Here is a 21,891-nt window from a genome sequence, read left to right as displayed (position 1 = left end):
GATTCATTCAATTTACTTCAGAGCTTGATGGCTGTAGGGAGCATCTTGAACAAATTGTCTTGTTAAGCAATCCCTTAAAGTTCAGTTCAATAGAAATTCCATCTCTCGATGATAGAATGTTTGAAGACTTACGTGTAGAAATATGATTTTAAACTGATATTGTTAAAAGCCTTTCCCAATCTGTTGTAACTCTACTTAAAAAGCATATATCAATTACTTTTCTATTTTCTTTTTAGCCCCATCTGCTTTGATATGATTGAGGAAGCATACATGACAAAATGTGGCCACAGCTTTTGGTAAGATGATTTTATTCAGTGAAAAAGTCTTTTGGTATTTTTAAAAGCTTATGTATAAATGTAATCAGGGAGAAGTTATGCTTTGCAAACAAAATTTTTTTGACTGATATATCTTTACAGGTTGGACAGCTCAAGAAAGTAACATCATTGGTGCATAATTTCCATTAAACTTAGATTTACCGTAGGCCTTATAGATGAATTTAAAAACTTGTATATCTTGTTCACAAAAACTTTGCTGTTTTAGAAAATTGAGGGTGATGAACAATCAGGACCATGCATGAAGCTTAAGAGTTACTTGTGGCTGGTGCCATGACTCACTTGGCTCCGCCTGTGGCGCCGGCACCCTGGGTTCTAGTCCTGGTTGGGGCGCCGGATTCTGCCCTGATTGCCCCTCTTCCAGTCCAGCTCACTGCTGTGGCCAGGGAGTGCAGTGGAGGATGGCCAAAATCCTTGGACCCTGTACCTGCATGGGAGACCAGGAGAAGCACCTGGCTCCTGGCTTCGGATCAGCGTGGTGTGCCGGCCACAGTGGCCATTGGAGGATGAACCAACGGTAAAGGAAGACCTTAATCTCTGTCTCTCGCTCTCTCACTGTCCACTCTGCCTGTCAAAAAAAAAAAAAAAAAAAAAGAGTTACTTGTGAGGAGAGGTGAGAGGTCCAGTAAAGCAGGGTGAGAAGGACATTGCAAAGGGATATAAAGAAATAGAATTTCTTTTAAAGATTTATTTATTTGAAAGTCAGAGTTACAGAGAGAGGTAGAGACAGAGAAAGAGCCATCCGCTGGTTCACTCCCCAGATGGCCGCAACGGCCAGAGCTTCACCTATCTGAAGCCAGGAGCCAGGAGATTCTTCTGGGTCTCCCACGTGGGTGCAGGGGCCCAAGTTACTTTGGCCATCTTCTACTGCTGTCCCAGGCCATAGCAGAGAGCTGGATTGGAAGAGGAGCAGCCAGGGCTAGAACTAGTGCCCATATGGGATGCTGGTGCCTCAGGCCAGGGCTTTAACCCGCTGTGCCACAGCACCAGCCCCTTTTGTTTCTTTTTTTTTTTTTAATATTTATTTATTTATTATTTAAAAGGCAGAGTTACAGAGAGGCAGAGAGAGGGAGAGGGAGAGAGCGAGCTCTTCCATCTGCTGGTTCACTCCCCAGGTGACCACAAGGGCCAGAGCTGTGCCTTGCTGGAGCCAGGAGCCAGGAGCTTCTGCTGGGTCTCCCATGCGAGTGCAGGGGCCCAAGCACTTGGGCCATCTTCCACTGCTTTCCCAGGCCACAGCAGAGAGCTGGATCGGAAGTGGAGCGGCCGGGACTCAAACCAGCGCCCATATGGGATGCCGGCACTGCAGGCGGAGGGCTTACTGGCTATGCCACAGTGCTGCTAGAAATGGAAAATTCTTTGTTCTCTTTCTTTTTTTTTTTTTTTTTTTGAAGATTTTTTAAATTTATTTATTTGAGAAGCAGAGTTATAGATAGAGAGTGAGAGACAGAAAGGTCTTCCACCCAGTGGTTCACTCCCCAAATGGCTGCAACAGCTAGAGCTGGGCCAGTCCAAAGCCAGGAGCTTCTTCCGGATTTCCCACATGGGTCCAGGGGCCCGAGCACCTGGGCCATCTTCCACTGTTTTCCCAGATCGTCAGCAGGTAGCTGGATCAGAAGTGGAGCAGCCAGGATCCCAATCAGCACCCATATGGGCTGCCAACATTGCTGGTGGAGGCTTAATCTACTATGCCACAGTGCCAGCCATGTTCTCTTCTTTAATTCTTTGTTTAGTATTATCTTCAAAATACTGATGCATGGATTTCAAATTTTTTTGCACTGAAATAATTTAATTTCATTTTTCCTTGAACTTTTTTTCTTAAAGTTTTTTTTAATTTAATCATTTGAAAGAGAGACATAGACATTGAGAGATCTTCCATCCACTGTCCACTCTACAAATGCCTGCAATAGCCAGGACTGGGCCAGGCTGAAACCAGAAGCCTAAAACTCAGTCTGGGTCTCCTGTAAGTTGCAGCAACCCCAGCACTTGAGTCATCACTGCTGTTTCTCTGGGTGTGCATCAGCTGGTTTGCAAGCAGAGGTGGGACTTGATCCCAGGCATTGATTATGGAATGTGAGCATACCAAGAGGTGACAGTGAGTTACTTACATGCTATGCCAAACACCTGCTTCTCCATGAACTTTTTTTTTTCTTTTGGACAGGCAGAGTGGACAGGGAGAGAGAGAGACAGAGAGAAATGTCTTCCTTTTGCTGTTGGTTCACCCTTCAATGGCCGCCGCAGCCAGCGCGCCCAGCACACCGCGCTGATCTGAAGCCAGGAGCTAGGTGCTTCTCCTGGTCTCCCATGGGGTGCAGGGCCCAAGCACTTGGGCCATCCTCCACTGCACTCCCTGGCCACAGCAGAGAGGTGGCCTGGAAGAGGGGCAACGGGGAAAGAATCCGGCACCCCGACCAGGACTAGAACCCGGTGTGCCAGCGCCGCTAGGCGGAGGATTAGCCTATTGAGCCGCGGCTCCATGAACTTTTAAAAATACCCTCTTGTATTATGTCACATTCATCTGAGTCTTTGAAAATTTGGTAGAATTCTTACAACATACAATTTATAATCTGTGTATAGTCAGTAGGGTTAAGTATGTTCATATTATTGCATAATTGATCTAAGGTACCTTTTCATCTTGTAAAACAAATTATTTACCCATTAAATATCTCCTCATTTTCCCTTTTCCACAATTCCTGGAAACCAGCATGTGTTGTTTTTATGAGGTTTTTTTGTTTTTATGAGAACTCTAGAAACTTCATGTAATTGTCTTTAAAGATTTATTTATTTATTTATTTGAAAGTCAGAATTACAGAGTAAGAGAGGGAGAGACAGAGAGAAAGAGTGATCTGTCTGCTGCTTCACTTCCCAAATGGCTGCAATGGCCAAGGTTGACCAGGCCAAAGCCAGGAACCAGGAACTTCATCCAGGTCTCCCACATGGGTACAGGGACCCAAGCACTTTGGCCATCCTGTGCTGTTTTCCCAGGTGTATTAATAGGGAGGTGGATTGAAGTGGAGCAGCCAGGATTCATACTAGCACCCATCTGGGATGTTGGTGCTGCAACAGCGGCTTAATCCTGTGCACAACAGCACTGGCCCCCATACTTCATATAATTGAAAAATATTTCTCTTTTAAAGACTGCCTTATTTCACTTAGCGTAATGTCCTCATTGTTAATCCATGTTGTAGCATGCGTCAGGTTGTCCTTCTTAAGGCCAAATAATAACATTGCTTGTGTGAGTATCATGTTTTATTCATCCATCCATGGACACTGGGGTTGCTTCCACGACTATTGTGAATAATCCTGGTATGAACTTGTGTGTACAGGTAACTCTTTAGAAACCGACTTTCATACTTTTGGATACATACCCAGAAGTGGAGTTGCTGGATAAAATATGGTAATTTGCATTTAATTTGAGGAGCTGCTGTTGTGTTTTCTACTAATGACCACACTATTTATATTCTCACCAACAGTGTCCAAAGGTTCTGATTTCTCCACATCCTTGCTGACACTAAGTATTTTTTAACATTTTTGCTGTTTTGTTTTAAGCTTAACTGTTGCTGATTTATTACAAAGAATAACATAAGAGACAAGTGAAGTTAGTAGGGTAATGGATGTGGTAAGGGTGTTGGTTTCCATGCCGTCTCCTTGGATGTCATGTTCCCAGACCTGCATCTGTTCAACCCTCTCTGAACCCTGTCCTTTGGGATTTTTATGGAGGTTTCATTAAGCTGCCATTGTTAATTAAATCATTGGCCACAGGCAGTCAATTCAACCTTCAGCACCTTCTCCCTTCCCCCAGAGATTTAAAGGAGGATTGAAAGTTCCAACCCTCGAATCACATGGTTGATTCTCCTGGCACTCAGCAATCCTGGGACTTTGTGGGAGCTTTTTTGTTATTTTGTAGGTTTGTTTTTTAATTGGGGATGGTGCATGCTACTTTGGATTAGTCATTTTTTGTAAATTATTTACCTATTCAATTGATATATTATCAATATTTCTGTTGTGTTCTGGTAGTTCTTATATTCTAATTCATAATGATATTAGGCCCATACTTTTATACTGAAGTTGGATGTGATGTGTGGTAGGTTGATGTACTTTCTTCATAAAGAATATTTACTGTTAATACCAGTTTGTACTTAGTTTTCATGTGTGGCATGATGCTTTTGTGGTAGGTAGTTGAGAATAAATATAGCTTTCTTAGCCTGCATTATCTATATTCTTTGTTAAAATAAAAATGTATTCACATAGAGCAAAATATCTCTTGGCTTTCAAAACAAATTTTATGGTACAGAAAAGTCTAACGTAAAATAAGATGTCAATCTCTCCCTTCTCCTGTCTTTTTTGCCTACTTCTTCAGAGGTGATCAATGGTAAGGAATCTTTGTGTGTATTCTTTGAGAATCTTTATGCCAGGATTTTTTTTAAAGGCAATTTACCTTCTCAAATAGTTTATTTTTTGGTATATAAACACATTAACATTATTACAATTCATGAATAAGTCACATTTTGTTTTATATTCCTAATGGAGTATCTAGCAAGTTCTGATAAGGTGAGAATCAGAGGCAGTTCCTGATTGATTATTATTATTAAACTGACATAAATGGTCTTGGTCTTTTCAGTCAGATTATTCAGCAGCAGTGTTCCCTTTGGTCCATAGATTGATCTTTCACCTTAGCATTCCATAAGGAACTATATACTTCTCTCAGAATTTTTGGATTTTGATTATTCTGGAAAATTGAGTGATCTAGAATAGGCTTTTTAAGCCTTGACACTATTTTTTTATGATTTATTTATTCACTTGAGAGTCAGAGAGAGAGAGAGAGATCAGCCTTCCATCCGTTGGTTCACTCTCCAGGTGAGTGTGTCTGCGGCTGGGCCAGGATAAAGCTAGGAGCTGGGATCTTCATCTGGGTTTCCAGATGGGTGCAGGGGCCCCGGTACTTGGGCCATCTTCTGCTGCTTTCCCAAGCCATTATCAGGGACCTGGATTGGAAGTGGAGCAGCCCAGACTCGAACTGGTGCCCATGTGGGATGCCTGAATGGCAGGGGGCAGGTTGACCCACTGTACCACAGTGCCAGCCCCAGCCTTGGTGCTAGTGACACATTAGACCATGTAATACTTTGTTTTGAATGTCTGGTGCATGTAGATTGTTTAGCACTGTCCATGGCCTCTGATTAGTAGCAACTCCCTTCTTCCCAGTTAAGACATGCCTATATTTCTTGGGGACAAAATTGCCCACCATTGAAAACTGGTGATCTAGAGCTACTTCTTGAAGTTAATAAATTAGGGTTCTACTTCTGGCTATAAAATTTACCTAATCTTTGTCAAGTCACGCAAATCCAACTCTGCCTTCTTGTTCCTTTTCCTCCTCTACTCCCTGTTTTCCTTATTCTCATCCTCTTCCTCCTCTTTGACTTCTTCTGTTGTATATTTAAAAGTGTTGAAATATAAAACAGATTGTAAAATGTTTTTTTCTAGCTTTCCTCCTTTATATATGTTTACTGTGGCATTTAAAAAAGACTCTGGATGTAGTCAGTAATCTTGCCTCACCATATTGTGAAGTGTAATAATTTGTTGACTTTTTAACTGGATAGGCCTGGCCTTTTCAGTTAATCTTACAATCTTGATGATGTCTTTAGATCATTGTTGGGAAACCCTTTGGTTGGTTGGTTGGTTGGTTGATTGGTTGATTGGGTTCTTTGTTTCTTTTTAAAGATTTATTTATCTATTTGTAAAGCAGAGTTATAAAGAGAGAAGGAGAGACAGAGATTTTCCATCTACTGGCTTGATCCCCAAAAGGCTACAGCTGCTAGGGCTGGGCCAGGCCAAAGCCAGGAGTTTCTTTCACATCTCCCATGTTGGGTTGCAAGGGCCTTGGTACTTGGGCCATCTTTCTGCTGGTTTCCCAGGCCTTTAGTAGGGAACTGGATTTGGAAGTGGAGCAGCTGGGACAGGAACCGGTGCCTATATGTGATGCAGCATCACAGGTGGCAATTTAACCCACTATGCTACAGTGTGCCGCCCCTTTTTAAAAAGATTTATTTATTTGAAAGGTAGTGTCACAGAAAGGGGGATGGAGAGCCCATTGGTTTCCCCCTTCAGATGAGAACAGTTTCTTCATTACAGTGTTTTAGGATACCTACACAAGAGCAAACTTTGATAGGATAGAGACTGTAGCATTGGCAGGAGCTCATGAAACCAAAGGCTGGCAGTCCCAGTGTCACTTGCTATACTGTGAAACTTAATTGCAGCGTTGTTTAAAGCAAAATTTTGTTATTTTTCCTAAAACGTGAGGCCAGGCTGTTCCATCAATTCTTGTCTAAGCTGCATTCTGGCTGGTAACTGTAGCTAAGCAGTATACTAATTGAAAGGTCCGTTTAAATCAGTGAAACTAAATCAAAATTAGATCGTATCAGTTTATCCGTCATCCCACATACAAAGGCTAAGTCTTTCCTAGTAATAGGTTGGAGATGCTAGGAGAAACTTTTATCACTTCATTTATTACTGATTGAAAATTTATTCTCTCATATAAATTTGCTATTAAAAGTACATGGCTGGCCGGCGCCGCGGCTCAATAGGCTAATCCTCCACCTAGCGGCGCCGGCACACCGGGTTCTAGTCCCGGTCGGGGCGCCGAATTCTGTCCCAGTTGCCTCTCTTCCAGGCCAGCTCTCTGCTGTGGCCCGGGAGTGCAGTGGAGGATGGCCCAAGTGCTTGGGCCCTGCACCCCATGGGAGACCAGGAGAAGCACCTGGCTCCTGCCTTTGGATCAGCGTGGTGCACCGACTGCGGCGGCCATTGGAGGGTGAACCAATGGCAAAGGAAGACCTTTCTCTCTGTCTTTCACTGTCCACTCTGCCTGTCCAAAAAAAAAAAAAAAAAAAAAAAAAAAAGTACATGGCTAAGACTCAGTAGTATAAAAATAAATTTGGCTTCTGTGTACTATAAAGATAAAATTGGGCTCTTTGTGTTTGTCTTACTTGTCCTCTTCACCTCACTTCTTTGACTTTATGTCCACCAAATCCTGATTTACTATTTTGTTTCATTATAAATTAATGATAGTTAATGGAGTCCTTTGGTATCATCATCTCACAGCATATGTAACCTGGGTGTTAGGTGGTCCTTTCAGACTCTTGGCTATTCCATTGTCTTGTACAGTACTATTAGTCTTTTTTAAAGATCTGTTTATTATATTTGATAACTGGTGCTGATATGTCCTTGCTGCTGTTCTTCTGTTTATAACATTTTCTGATTACTCAAGAATTTTTTGTATGTATTCATCTCTACTTAGATATTTATATATTGTTTTGTGGACAGGCATACAGATAAGTGTATACATCTGCAGAGAACTAAATACCTAACTTTCATTATTTGATATATACTTAATAGTAAATATTAAGGGCACAAATGTATGTCACCAAACTGTGATAGTGAATACTAATTTTTTTAAAAAAAATTTATTCATTCATTTGAAAGAGTTACAGACAGGAAGGGAGAGAGATCTTCCATCTCCTGGTTCACTCCCTAGGTGGCTGGAACAGCCTAGGCTGAACCAGGACAAAGCCAGCAGTCCAGAGCTTCATTTTGTTCTTCCATGTGGGTGGCAGGGACCCAAATACGTGGGCCATCTTCCTGTGCTTTGCCCAGGACAGTAGCAGGGAGCTGGATCAGAAATGGAGCAGCCAGGACATGAACTGAAACCCATATAGAATGCTGTTATTGCAGGCGGTGGCTTTACCCACTATGCCACAGTGCCAGCTCTGTGAATACTTACTTTTGAGAAAAACAGAGAGTAACTTGAAAACCACTCAGGTGGACTCTAGTTATTTATTTGTTGCATTTTTTACCTCTTTATGCCTACTTATTTGGATGACAAGGTTAGTCAATTACCCGTCTCTTGGCATCCAAAGTGTTGTGTGATAGTGATAGGTAAGTTAGATGAATGAGAATGAATTTTTGCTCATATATGATCCATAGTGCAGCAGAAGTGTGCTGCTTCCTTGTTTATACCTATTTCTTCATGCATGTTGCATTTATTGAGTTAGAATTCTGTAACAGACTCTTGTGCTAGACACTAAGGATTCAGAGATGTGTAAACCAAATCCCTGCTTTCAGTGAACAGATAGAAGAAGGCTGATACCAGAGAGTTACCATTTCACACGTTAGAGCAGTTCTGCTGGGGGGTGGTAGTGAAGGAGTAGACGCTGTAAGATAAACCTGTGACACGTTGTCACTGAAGTTTTGTACTGTGGTCTTTAGTGTGATGCTCTTTAATTTATAGTGCAGATGGATGTCATCCAGTGCAGTGCAACACGTCACTTGAAATTTGTTCCTGAGGACAGTTCTTTCTGCTATATCCCTACAGTGTTTTGTTCTAGGAGGGATAGTGTGGCGGTAAGCTTATTGGTATGCAGTGTGATTAGGAAGCCAGAGAAAAAGGAGAATGCTCTCTGGAACAATTTCTTGTATGCTGGCAAATTCTCTTAACAGCTTAGTATGTTCTTGTCATTGTTTGCTGATTTTCTAACATTTTAAAAACATGACTTGCTTTTTTGTTTGTTTATTTTTTTAAAAGCATTAAATCTTGCCATGTGTATTTCTACATAATTCTAATTCATTATCTTATATGCTAAGTGAACTATATACTATTTACTCTTAGTAGACTATAAATTTCTCCATGTTGGGATTCTTACTGTATTGTATTTACATATATATGTTAATACTTTTGTCTTAGAATAAAAATGCAAACAAAAGCATATCTTGTAATAATGTGGCAGTTCTAGCTTTGTCATAGTTAAATGAGGCGAGAATGCTGTTGTTACTAAAGTACTGACTATTTGGCCAACAGATCTTTGAATATCTATTATCTGTCAGGTACTTATTCCAAGTTTTAGGTTCTGTATTATATAAAAACAAATGTTACTGTGATTCTGTCTTCCTCTTTTTTGCTTATTGTGAAATTAACACATCTGAAATGAGACACTAATTAATAACCAGATATGATGGAACATCTGTTGGGATAGGTTTGTTCATCTTTAGCTTCTTAATAAGGTGGGGGATAGGTGGATATAAAAATGTACTTTAATTTATAAAGTTGAAGTAAATTTATAGTAATTTGGATATAGAACAAAAGATGTGATTTCTTTTTAGGAATGATCTTTGTAAATCACACTTGTAATTTCTTAGAAGGTTTTTTATTTTTAGAACTAATATATACTGTACAAACTTTAATTAAAGAAATCTACAAAGAAAACATTTCTTATAATTATATAGCTCAGAGATAAATAGTATTAATATTATAGTGAATTTTTTCAGTTTATTTTAAATATACACATTTAATTTATTTTTTAACAGAAATAGGATTGTATTATATCCACTGTGTTATAGATTATCATTTAATTAGCAGTATTATGATATAGTGACTTTTCTTATATCACTTTGATATATGTCCATGATTTGGTTGAACAGTGTATTTAAATAGTTTTCTGTTTTTAATTGTAGGTTAATTCACAGTTGCAAAAGGTCCAACATCAAAAATGTGCAAGAAAGGAAAATTTCATAGATCATATTACAATTGTGACAATAACTCATAGATTATTTCTGTGGCAAAAATGTTACATATGATTTTTATTGGCTATATGTCATTGCATTGGATTATTGTTTACAAATTTGTTTAGTCTTTTTCCTAATATTTAGGTTGCTTCTATTTTATTTTGCTATTCACAAATAACTCTACATTGATCATCTTCTATATATATATATATATATATATATTCTTGGGCTAAATTTCTAGCAGTAAACTACACTAAAGGATATGCAAAATCTTAACATTTTTCATGCAACTTGCCTTTAGGAAAGGCTTCATTCTGAGTGGTAAAACTGGTGTTTAATTCAAATATTTAAAAATTATTTTTTATTTATTACTGAGCAAGAGAGAGACACAAAGAAATAGATGAGCTCCCATCTGCCAGTTAACTCTTCAAACATCTGCAGTGGCCAGGGCTGGGCCAGGAGCTTGGGATACCGTCCAAGTCTCCTCGGAGGGTGGCAGGATCCCAATTACTTGCACCATTACCATTGCCTTGCAGGGTCTGCACTGGTAGAAAGTTGGAGTCTGAGCCAGACCCTGGACTTTAACCTAGGCGCTTAGATGTTGGACACAGGCATCTTAACTGCCAAGCTAACCTCCTGCCTACAAACAAACAACCACTATGTCACTGGTGAAGTTTATGATTTTCTCAAGAATTAACTAATGTTTCTCTTTTTTTTTACTTGAATAAGCTCTTTATGTATTAAGGATATAAGTACCCTAAGAGCATGGATCTTTTTGTTTAATGAAAGCAGCCATTGCTTTTCTGGTGGTGTAGTGTACTTTTCACATTGAATAAATTTAAAATTTAGTTACTACATCTTTGATAATTTTATATGTAGTGAGATTATTATTCAGATTTACTTTGAAATAACTTTTTACACTGTTCATCTATTAAATGCCATTGATTGGTGTCTTGTTTGTGATTTGAAAATATGAGTGGAGATTGATTTGTTAGATTATTTAAGTTGAAAATGAGGAATGGAAGACTAGGAGGCATCATTTGTTACCAATTTAATTTTTGTACATTTGAGTAAGCCTGTTTTGTTCTTTTTCCCTGCTAATAGCTACAAGTGTATTCATCAGAGTTTGGAGGACAATAACAGATGTCCCAAGTGTAACTATGTTGTGGACAATATTGACCATCTCTATCCTAATTTCCTGGGTGAGTCTTTGCAATGATTTTTATCTTTTTAAATATCCTATCCTCAAAAGTATGTGCTAGTACTCATTTATTCACGAGACATACCTCAGAGGCCTCCTTCTGCTACTCACCTCTTCTTAGGTTGTAGCGTAGATCCCATACATTGTTAGAACCACATTGTATTGTTTTTCAATTTTGTTAATAAAACATTGACACAACCCTTAGAATCTTATGTAGAAGACAGGACAGGAGCTCCGGAGCACCTTCTGTCTCTACACATTACTGTGCATTCCTGCTGCTTCTGCTTCTGGAGTACGAGTCAAAGGTGGGAGGGGAGAACTCAACGTTAGTGAGTATTGAGGGAGAAGGGGGAGAAGTTGAGTGTGAGGATTTCTGGACGGGAGACGAGAGTCTATGAACTAGGGGATTAGTTGAAAAGTTGGAATTGAGGAAGGAAGACATGGATATAAAATTTTTGATACAAAAATAGTAGTAACTGGAAGAAAGTATGAATAGGGCATCCTTAAGTGTAAATGGTAAATGGTTGGGAGTAATAAGTAGTCAGAGGCTAATTGTCAGTGTCAAAAATATTTCTACAAGTTGAGTAGCCTAACATACGAAAGCTTTAGTATTTAGTTTTGGGAATGAATAATAAGTCAAACATTAAATGTCAGAAACAAGTAGGCATGAAGTGGGCCACTCTTTTGCAATATGCGATATATATATTTTATAAATATATTCATATATGTTTATATGATATATTAATATATATTTATAATACATATATATTGCAGTATATATATTGAAAAATAATCAAAAAAGGTTAATTCTTCATTCCAAAAAGTAACATGCTCAAAATTAGGTTCTAGTGGCCAGCGCCGCAGCTCACTAGGCTAATCTTCTGCCTGTGACGCCAGCACCCTGGGTTCTGTTCCCTGTTGGGCGCTGGTTCTGTCCCGGTTGCTCCTCTTCCTGTCCAGCTCTCTGCTGTGGCCTGGGAAGGCAGTGGAGGATGGCCCAAGTGCTTGGGCCCTGCACCAGCATGGGAGACCAGGAGGAAGCACCTGGCTCCTGGCTTCAGATCGGCGCAGCACATTGGCCGTGGCGGCCGTTTTGGGGGTGAACCAACAGAAGGAAGACCTTTCTCTCTGTCTCTCTCTCTCTCTCTCTCACTGTCTAACTCTGCCTGTCAAGAAAATATAAAATTTTTTTTTTTTTAACAGGCAGAGTGGACAGTGAGAGGGAGAGACAGAGAGAAAGGTCTTCCTTTGCCGTTGGTTCACCCTCCAATGGCCGCCGCGGCCTGCGTGCTGCGGCCGGCACACCGCGCTGATCTGATGGCAGGAGCCAGGAGCCAGGAGCTTTTCCTGGTCTCCCATGGGGTGCAGGGCCCAAGCACCTGGGCCATCCTCCACTGCACTCCCTGGCCACAGCAGAGAGCTGGCCTGGAAGAGGGGCAACCGGGACAGAATCCGGTGCCCCGACCGGGACTAGAACCCGGTGTGCCGGCGCCACAAGGCGGAGGATTAGCCTAGTGAGCCGCGGCGCCAGCTTAGAACCTAATTTTTAAAAAAATTTTTTATATTTTTTATGGCCGGCTAGTGAGCCACGGCGCCGGCTTAGAACCTAATTTTTAAAAAAATTTTTTATATTTTTTATGGCTGGCGCCGTGGCTCAATAGGCTAATCCTATTAGCCTAGCGGCGCCGGCACACTGGGTTCTAGTCCTGGTTGGGGCGCCGGATTCTGTCCCGGTTGCCCCTCTTCCAGGCCAGCTCTCTGCTGTGGCCTGGGAGTGCAGTGGAAGATGGCCCAAGTGCTTGGGCCCTGCACCCCATGAGAGACCAGGAGAAGCACCTGGCTCCTGCCATCAGATCAGCGCGGTGCGCCGGCCGCAGCACGCAGGCCGCGGCAGCCATTGGAGGGTGAACCAACGGCAAAGGAAGACCTTTCTCTCTGTCTCTCTCTCTCACTGTCCACTCTGCCTGTCAAAAAAAAAAAAAAAAAAAAAAAAATCAGGTTCTAGTGACTAGTAGTATATTGGATTCTGAACTACAAAAACTTCAGTTACAATTCAAGTGGTTTATTTCTGCTCTAAAGTGTCATTCCTTTTTCCTGGATGCTCTTTACTACAATCCAGTATCTTTTCATAAAGGAGAATCACTGGATGCCTTCAGCGCAGTAAGGAGCCCTGAAGGAAATAGTTTGGAGATTTTTTGCTGGAATGATGAGTTCTTCTAAGTAGATAAATTCTTATCAGAAACTTGGAGAAGGAACTTTGGAAAAGAACAAAGAAATGTTGAGTGATAGGACTGGACTTCATGAGTCAGGTTAGGCAAAAGGGAAAGCAGTCTTTGCAAAGCAGAATCCTTTGTCCCCTGAACTTGCAATATAGATTGGGATCTGGGATCATTCTTTTCTCTGTTGTCATAGCACTGGAAAATTACTTGGAGTAGCCAAGTACAGAAAGGAATCTAATGTTCTGAAGATTTTGGTACTGACTTCATTTTTTAGGCAACATTCCTTAAGGACTCCACAAGTTTGAAATTCTGGTATTTAAGTTTCTTAATGATGAGAGGAGTACTGTGTGTATACTGATATGGAAAGAATATATAAACATAGTGCTATTTAGGTTGGGAAGTGATTCCATACATCATATATATTCTCAAATATATGTGTCCAGTGAACAGTGGCCACAGGTACTGAATTTTTAAGCTAGATATTATCTTGGTGGTGATGATCCAGTTTCAGTGTTCTCTATTTATGAATAAAAGAATTAGTTTTAGGAAATTGGAGTTTTTTTAAATGTCGATGTGGAAATAGTATTTCATCCTGATGTATATGTCTCTGTTTTTCTGTCCATCACCACTTCCAGCTTATCTTCTATACAGTGATGGACAAATCCTTCAGTTCCTGTATTACATGATAGAGACTGTCTCCTCATGCACTTAGAAGAATGTCTGAGATCTGTTATCTGTATGTTCCTGACAGTGGAGTACTACTTGTGTTATCCTATACTGAAACAGTTTTTCCCAGCTATTTATTTCTGTTGCTTCAGTTTGAGTTTATTGTACAATTTGGATAATCCCTGGAGTTATTAGTTAAGAGCACTATAAAGTGATTTTCAGATTTCCTCTTGAATATGGTTAGGCAACTACACAAGTGCTGTACTATTCTGAGGAATTGTAGATAGTGTCGCACTTTTTTATTGATTGGTTCAGTCTCTTCACTTTTAATGCTCTACAGCTACTGAAGTCAGAGAGGGCTGGGCCACGCAATTTCTATATTATTGCTCTTTAAACCTTTTGCTTTGTGTAACCTACACAAGAATTCTGAAGAATGATGTACTTCCTCACAAATTTTTAAGTTAGCATTCAAAATTTTTCTTTTTCTTTTTTTTTTCTTTTGAGTGAGAGGTGGGAGGGAGGAAAGGAAGAAGGGAGAGATAATATATAACTGTATTATAAATATAATTATTTCAAATAGTATTGATACACCATTGGCACAACTAACCAAAAAAAAAAAAAAAAAGAGGAGGAAAAGACTCAGATCAATAAAATCAGAGATGAAAAAGGAAATGTAACGACAGATACCACAGAAATAAAAAGAATTATCAGAAATTAATACATGCCAACATACAGAAATTACTGTATGCCAACAAATTAGGAAACCTAGAAGAAATGAATAGATTCCTAGAAACATACTATCTACGAAAATTGAGTCATGTGATATAGAAAATCTAAACAGACGAATAACCAAGAGGGAAATTCAATCAATGATAGAGAACCTTGCAACAAAGAAAAGCCTAGGACCAGATGGCTTCACTGCTGAATTCTACCAGACATTTAAAGAGGAACTGATTCCAATTCTTTTCAAGCTACTCAAAACAATTGAAAGGAGGGAATCCTCCCAAACTCCTTTTATGAAGCCTTCCTCAACTTAATACCTAAACCTGAAAAAGATACATCAGAGAAAGAGAACTATATAACAATATCCCTGATGAACATAGATGCAAAAATCTTCAATAAAATATTAATTCATCAAATCCAAAAACATATCGGAAAGATCATTCACCCGGACCAAGTGGGATTTATCCCAGGTATGCAGAGATGGTTCAGCATTTGCAAATCAATTAATGTGATACATCACATTAACAAATTGAAGAACAAAAACCATTTGATTATCTCAGTATATGCAGCAATGCATTTGATAAAATGCAACATCTTTTCATGATGAAAACTTTAAGCAAAATGGGTATAGAAGGAACATTCCTCAACACAATCAAGGCAATGTATGACAAACCCATGGCCAACATCCTATTGAATGGGGAAAACCTGGAAGCATTCCCACTGAGATGGGAACCAAAGATGCCCACTGTCACCATTGCTATTTAATACAGTCCTGGAACTTCTATCTGTTTTTAAAATGTATTCAGTATAATCTGAATACCGAAGTGATTTTTTACTTAACATTATTGATTGAGAATACATAAATAAGCTTTTTACTTACTGAGAAAGTTTTATTCATTCCTTTTCTCTGTGAAGTTCTACTTAAGTTCTGTATCGTGTAATTTTATTCTTATTTAATATGTTTTCATGCCTGCAGTGCTTTCTGGTAACAAAAATACATAAGTAGAAATCACAGTGTTAACAATTTTCTTGGAATTTTTATTAAATGTTAAAAGATCTTACATAGTTTTCTGGGTTATTTATAATTGTATAATTGATCTGAGAAGCATTACAAATTTTGTTAAGTATTCGACGTGCATTTATAGAGAATGTGCCACTTACTGAGGTGCATGTTGACTTCTCCAGTTCATTCAAGTGCCATTGATAATTACTGCTAGGAGAATGCTTCAGTTTCATTTGTGTTCTTTTTATTTTTAAACATACAAGTCTTGAGAAACCTGTTACCAAAATGCATTGAGAGGCAAAAAGAGGGAGTGAGCTACTCTTAGCAGATACAAATTGTAAGGAAGTTTTGGGGGATTTAAGGAGTTTTGTTAAATGGAACATCACTCAATTTTTTAACCTCTTTTTGAATTAGGTGCTAAAAAACGCTTAGGTGATTTATTTCCGAAAAATTTTTATACCCTGTTAGTTAACAAGTCAGGCCCTTTCTTCAACTTTGATGAAAGAGTTGCAAGTGAAACATTCAAGACGGACTTAGTTCTTTTCGTCATTTGAGTCATACAGTTTGTCATAGACACACATTTTTCCTCTCCCACCTAACCACTACATTGCAATCCCTCCTGTGCACTACTTCCCTGCCCTGTATCTCTTCTACCTTCTACAGCAGTTTTCTTTCACTCCTCCCTGGCTTTCTCAGAGCACATTCTGTTTTAGCTCTTTTCCATCTCCATTGGTTTTGAGAGCTTGCCTTCTCTGTCCTGACCCTAAAAGGTTCATTCAGGTAGGGTGGAAAGCTCCTTCTCCAACACAGACACACACATACACACACACACACACACACACACACACTTAACACTTGAAGGTAGTCCTGTCTAAATTTGCTCTTCATAAAGCTCTCCTCATCTCCCTCAAACTCCATATCTCTCTGTTTAGCTAGTTCTTTCCTTAGCTTTCTCTGCCTATATTTGAAATTTATAAAATGAATTTTCTCATCTCTCTGATGAATGATGCATTTACTCATTAATGTAGAGGACACAGCAATGCAAACTTTTTAAAAAAGTAACTTATGTTAAATGCTTACTATAGGGGCCACGCTGTGGTGTAGTGGGTAAAGCCACTGCCTGCAGTGCCGGCATCCCATAGGTGTGCTGGTTAAGTCCCGGCTGCTCCACTTCCATTCCAGCTCTCTGCTATGGCCTGGGAAAGCAGTAGAAGATGGCTCAAGTCCTTGGACTTCTGCACCTGCTTGGGCAACCTGAAGAAGCTCCTGGCTCCTGGCTTTGGATTGGTGCAGCTCTGGCTTTGGCGGCCAGTTAGGGGAGTGAACCAGTGGATGGAAGACCTCTTTCTCTCCTCTCTCCCTCTGCCTTTCCTTCTCTCTCTAACTTTGACTTTCAAATAAAATAAATCTTTAAAAAAAAATCCTTACTATCACCAGACACCATCCCTTTTTTGGCTAAACATTTTTTTTTTTTTTTTTTTTTTAATTTGAAAGGCAGAGTGACAGAGAGGGAAAGGCAGAGAGAGAAAAAGATCTTCCATCTGCTGGTTCACTCCCAAAATGGCTGCAGTGGCCACGACTGGGCCATGCTGAAGCCAAGAGCCTGGAACTCCATCTAGCTCTCCCACGTGGGTGCAGGGTCCCAAGCACTTGGATCATCTGCTGTTGCTTTCCCAGGTGCATTAGCTGGGAGCTGGATCAGAATTAAAGCAGCTGGGGCTTGAACTGGCACTGCAGTATTGGATGCCAGTACACCATCTTTAGTGCTTTCTGTACTTGAACTCATTTAATCTTCATAGCAGGAGGAAGATAGGTACTGCTCTTACCCTGATTCTTCAGGTGAAGAAACTAAGGCATTCACAGTTTGAGCTTGTGTAAAGTTCCATAGGTAGTAAGTAAGTGGTAGAATTGGAATCTCTTTTTAGGCAGTCTGGCTTGAGTCTATGCTTTTACTGTGCCATCTGCCACTAAAAAGTTGCTAGATTGCTAGAATGGAGGCATTAGCTGTAGAAATATATTTTTCTTAGTACTAATGTTCCTAGTGCTATAGATATTAGAAAGCTTCTCTATATACTTAAATCAACAAAATCCTTCAAATTTAAATCTCATTTCTGAGAACTGATCGTGGTTTCACGTTAATGCTTACCTTGATTAGAATTATGAAAATGTTAGCTAAAAGTGGCATGTCAGATTAGAAATCCAAGAACATGTCATCAAGCTTTAATTCATTCAGCAAACACGAGGTGCCTACTATGTACAGGAACTATACATTGGTGAGTAAGACTGGAATTGAGTAATTCAGTGCTTTAATCTATATATAAATAGAGTAAATATTTATTATAAATATGCATTAGTAGGCCAGTTGGTGTCTTATGCTCATTGCTTTTTTCCCTTAAGATTTATTTATTTATTTGAAAGGCAGGGTTAGAGCAAGAGAGGGAGACACAGAAGGAGAGAAAGATCTTCCATCCACTGGTTTACTCTCCAAATTGCTGAACAGCCAGAGCTGGGCTGGTCCAAACTGAGTAGCCAGGAGCTTCTTTTGGGTCTCCCACATCAGTGAGGGGGTGGGGTCCCAAGGACTTGGGCCATCCTCTGCTGCTTTCCCAGGTACATTAACAGGAAGCAATTGCATTAATCCAATTGTAACTGGATTACAATTGGAGTGGCCAGGACTTGAACCATCATCCATATTGGGTGCCAGCACTGAGGTGACAGATTAACACACTGCCACAGTGCTGCCTCTGCTCACTGCCTTTTTTTTTTTTTTGGACAGGCAGAGTGGACAGTGAGAGAGAGACAGAGAGAAAGGTCTTCCTTTGCCGTTGATTCACCCTCCAATGGCCGCTGCGGCTGCTGCGCTGCGGCCGGAGCACCACGCTGATCCGATGGCAGGAGCCAGGTGCTTCTCCTGGTCTTCCATGCGGGTGCAGGGCCCAAGGACTTGGGCCATCCTCCACTGCCTTCCTGGGCTACAGCAGAGAGGTGGCCTGGAAGAGGGGCAACTGGGACAGAATCCGGTGCCCCGACCGAGACTAGAACCCAGTGTGCTGGCGCCGAAGGCAGAGGATTAGCCTAGTGAGCCGCGGCGCCGTCCCAAATAAATCAATCTTAAAATAAGTAAGGTGGTTCTAGGCAGTTCTGGATATCACTCCTTTAGAAAGGGAAAATATTTATTTCCCTTATCCTTATCTTTTTGAAAGACAACCTACCTCTTGGTCTTATACTTCCCCGCATCAGTCTCTGTTAAGGATATGAAAGAATAGGTTGGTTTGGGTTAGTCAAGAATCATATAGTGGAGCTGGGACGGATTTAGTCTCTCTCAAAGTTGTATGGCAGTCTAACAGAAAAAAATCGTGTTATCAAGGAAAAGAGTAAGGTGGTTTTTGGATAGATAAATGATAGGTCATCAGTGGTATTTATAGAAAAGTTAAAAACAAAAATTTTTAGAGCTTATAGCCATACCTGTTACTGTGTGGTTCATTGGGTAGTCTCATGCAGTGAACAGTTGTCTGTCTCAAGTACCAAGTGTCATCCCTGAAAGGCTTGTGAGAGAAACTGTATATTCAAAAGAATTCTCATTTAATAGTCGTTGTGCTTACAGCAGCTGTACTATAACTTTCTCATTTGAAATAAAGCCTTTTATGTTTTAATTTGGGAATTGTATAGTTAAAATAGAATCCACCTGAGCAGAATCATTAGCTGACATATTTGGCAAAAACATAAGTTATATATCTTTTATTTTGTCTCTTTTCAGTGAATGAGCTCATTCTGAAACAGAAGCAAAGATTTGAGGAAAAGAGGTTCAAATTGGACCACTCAGTGAGTAGTACCGTATGTTTCAACTCTTATTACTATTTTTAATATATTTTATTTTGTTTTTATATTGCTTTAATATCAATTAGATGTTAAATTTTAGTATATGATTGAATTTTCATAAAAGACATTTGTTTAGGATTTTCTGTTCAAAAACATAACTTTCTTAACTGCATTGTCTATGTTACTTTGATAGAGTAAAGTAGACCTTTGTCATGAGACAGAGTTGGCCTGATATTTGAAGCATTATACAGCAAGAGAAATAAATACAGGAGAGATACTTTGAAACAATTGTTGCTAGATTTTCAGTATAAAAGGAGTAGACCCAAATTACTGAGATAAGTGAGCTTACATTAATACCTGCAAAGGCAAAGTTGAAAATATGACCAAAGAAGATCCAGTCACTTATTTTGAAGGGAAATTACACCGTCAGAGATTTTAGCTTAACATCTGTCATTTACATGTCTTTCAAACTGTTGTCTAGGCTAATGTAGGGGAAAAATAGTATTTAAATTATAATTAGATGGCAGTGGGAATCAATAATTGGGAAAGAGAAGTAAGAATTTGTTTGATACATTTGTAATAAGCGTGTTAGAAAGTAGAGTAGCAATTTAACATTTGTGTTATCTTTAAAATAACCTTAGGAAGTTACGTGTTCCTTCTTTTTTTGTTTTTATTTTTAGAATGGCCACAGGTGGCAAATATTTCAAGATTTGTTGGGAACTGACCAAGATAACCTTGATTTGGCCAATGTCAACCTCATGTTGGAGTTATTAGCACAAAAAAAGAAACAGTTGGAAGCAGTAAGTGGTAGCCGAATTTAAAAATAATTTTGTTTTAAATGGTGATGCTTATTGCAGTATAAAAGATCTAGAAATGTTTAAAAGTAATATGGTAATGTGACTGATCTATCCATTTTACTTGGCTAGGAGCATCTGCAAAATACTGCTTCAAACAGAGTCTCCCATTTCAAGTTAAGGAAAGAACAAATTCCTTACATATAACATTTGCAGTGATCAGTTTGCATTAGCAAAAACTGAGTGTTAAATATCATGAGAAAGTAAATTTTAATTTTAATAGCTGTTATATTGGTCATTTTTCTTCTAGTGAGTAAATCTTTGTTGCCATGTCAGCCTCTCTTCACGTATAAGGTTTGGGGGAGATTATCTTTAAGTTTATAAAATCTTTGCATCACATCAGTGGTCTGTGAATTATCTAAGCACTTACAGAGATGTTTCTAGGTAACTATATCCTATTTCATTTAATGAAATGAAAATAGATGTAAAATTGCATTTTGTCATGTAAATGTAAAAAATAGAAAATGTGAAATTGAAAGTGAATGTATTAGGAATTGACTGATCTGTTAATAAGCAATATATACCTTAGCATAAGCAGTATACACCCAGACCTAGCTTAAACAGAAAGGGAGTATTTGTTGAGAAAGGAAAGAAGTGAGTAGCTCACATACACAAAAAGGAAGAGCTGAACAATAATACTTTGAGAAGATTAGAACTTTGGCTTCTCTGGAGGAGAAGCAGACGGGATCAGGAACTTGAATATTGTTGAAACTCTTTGTTTTGTGCCCCTTTCTGCCTGTTGGGACAGCTCTGATTTTTCTCCTATCATAGAATTTTTTTTATCACATGATAGATGAGGTGGTCATCTGGATCTCTTCATTTGTATTTATTTTTTCTGATGAAAGTTCTGCCCATTGAGGCCATTTGGGGAGTGAACCATCAGATGGAAGGTCTCTCTCTCAGTCTGTCCTTCTGTTTCTGTAAATTTGCCCTTAAAATAAAAAATAAATCTTTAAGAAGAATGTTAATTTACAGAATATCATTAACTTAGCCTGGATCTGCATCTCACTGAATACAGTACAATATTCTATTGGGAGAAAGGACTGTGAGAGGTTGAAGCATCTAGAATGAGTGTCTCTAATGGTGTGTCTTTTTGGGTAGTGAATTTGGAGGAATTTCTCCTAGTGGCTTTTTTTTTAATATATTTTTTTATTTATTTGAAAGTCAAGAGTTAGAGAATGTAGAGACACTTCCCATATAGCTGCCAACAGCCAGAATTGGGTCAGGCCAAAGCCAGGAGCTAAGAGTTTCATTTGGGTCTCCCACATGGGAGGGCTCTCTTCTGCTGCCTTTAAGGCCACCAGCAGGAGCTGGATCAGAAGTGGAACAGCCAAGACAGGAACCTGATGCCAGCAGTGCTTCCAGTGGCTTTTACCTGCTATGCCACAGTTGTGGCCTCATTCTCCCATTGATTTTCTCCTATCATCTGCTGTGTGGCAGGTGTTGTCTGAGCCTGTGAACAACACAGGGTTCTGCTGTGTATATGTGTTTGTGGATATAGAGTTAAACCAAGTCAACT

The 21,891-nt window shown here is 39.4% G+C and overlaps 1 protein-coding gene across 11 annotated transcripts in view; it reads left to right on the top strand.

Moving 5' to 3' along the window:
- The window catches only part of COP1 (COP1 E3 ubiquitin ligase), a 209,809-nt gene that overhangs the window by 18,420 nt on the left and 169,498 nt on the right, over nucleotides 1-21,891 (top strand). For 6 of the 11 annotated variants that reach the window (XR_011390253.2, XM_051856982.3, XM_051856981.3 and 3 more), the window contains exons 2-5: nucleotides 237-296; nucleotides 10,992-11,089; nucleotides 19,457-19,533; nucleotides 20,199-20,318. Coding sequence is in view for 8 of the 11 variants with exons in the window: in XM_051856982.3 (XP_051712942.1) it covers nucleotides 237-296; nucleotides 10,992-11,089; nucleotides 19,457-19,533; nucleotides 20,199-20,318 (355 nt within the window). In the remaining 3 variants the exon portion in view is untranslated. Of the gene's footprint in view, nucleotides 1-236; nucleotides 297-10,991; nucleotides 11,090-19,456; nucleotides 19,534-20,198; nucleotides 20,319-21,891 lie in introns of those variants that run through there. The other 5 variants (XM_051856979.3, XM_089299437.1, XM_089299434.1 and 2 more) reach the window with 4 other exon arrangements.

The sequence above is a fragment of the Oryctolagus cuniculus genome, chromosome 7, assembly GCF_051225735.1.
Source record: "Oryctolagus cuniculus isolate XC-2025 breed Fujian yellow rabbit chromosome 7, ASM5122573v1, whole genome shotgun sequence".
In the NCBI taxonomy this organism is placed as follows: Eukaryota; Metazoa; Chordata; class Mammalia; order Lagomorpha; family Leporidae; genus Oryctolagus; species Oryctolagus cuniculus.
This window is presented reverse-complemented; position numbering and strand designations above follow the sequence as displayed.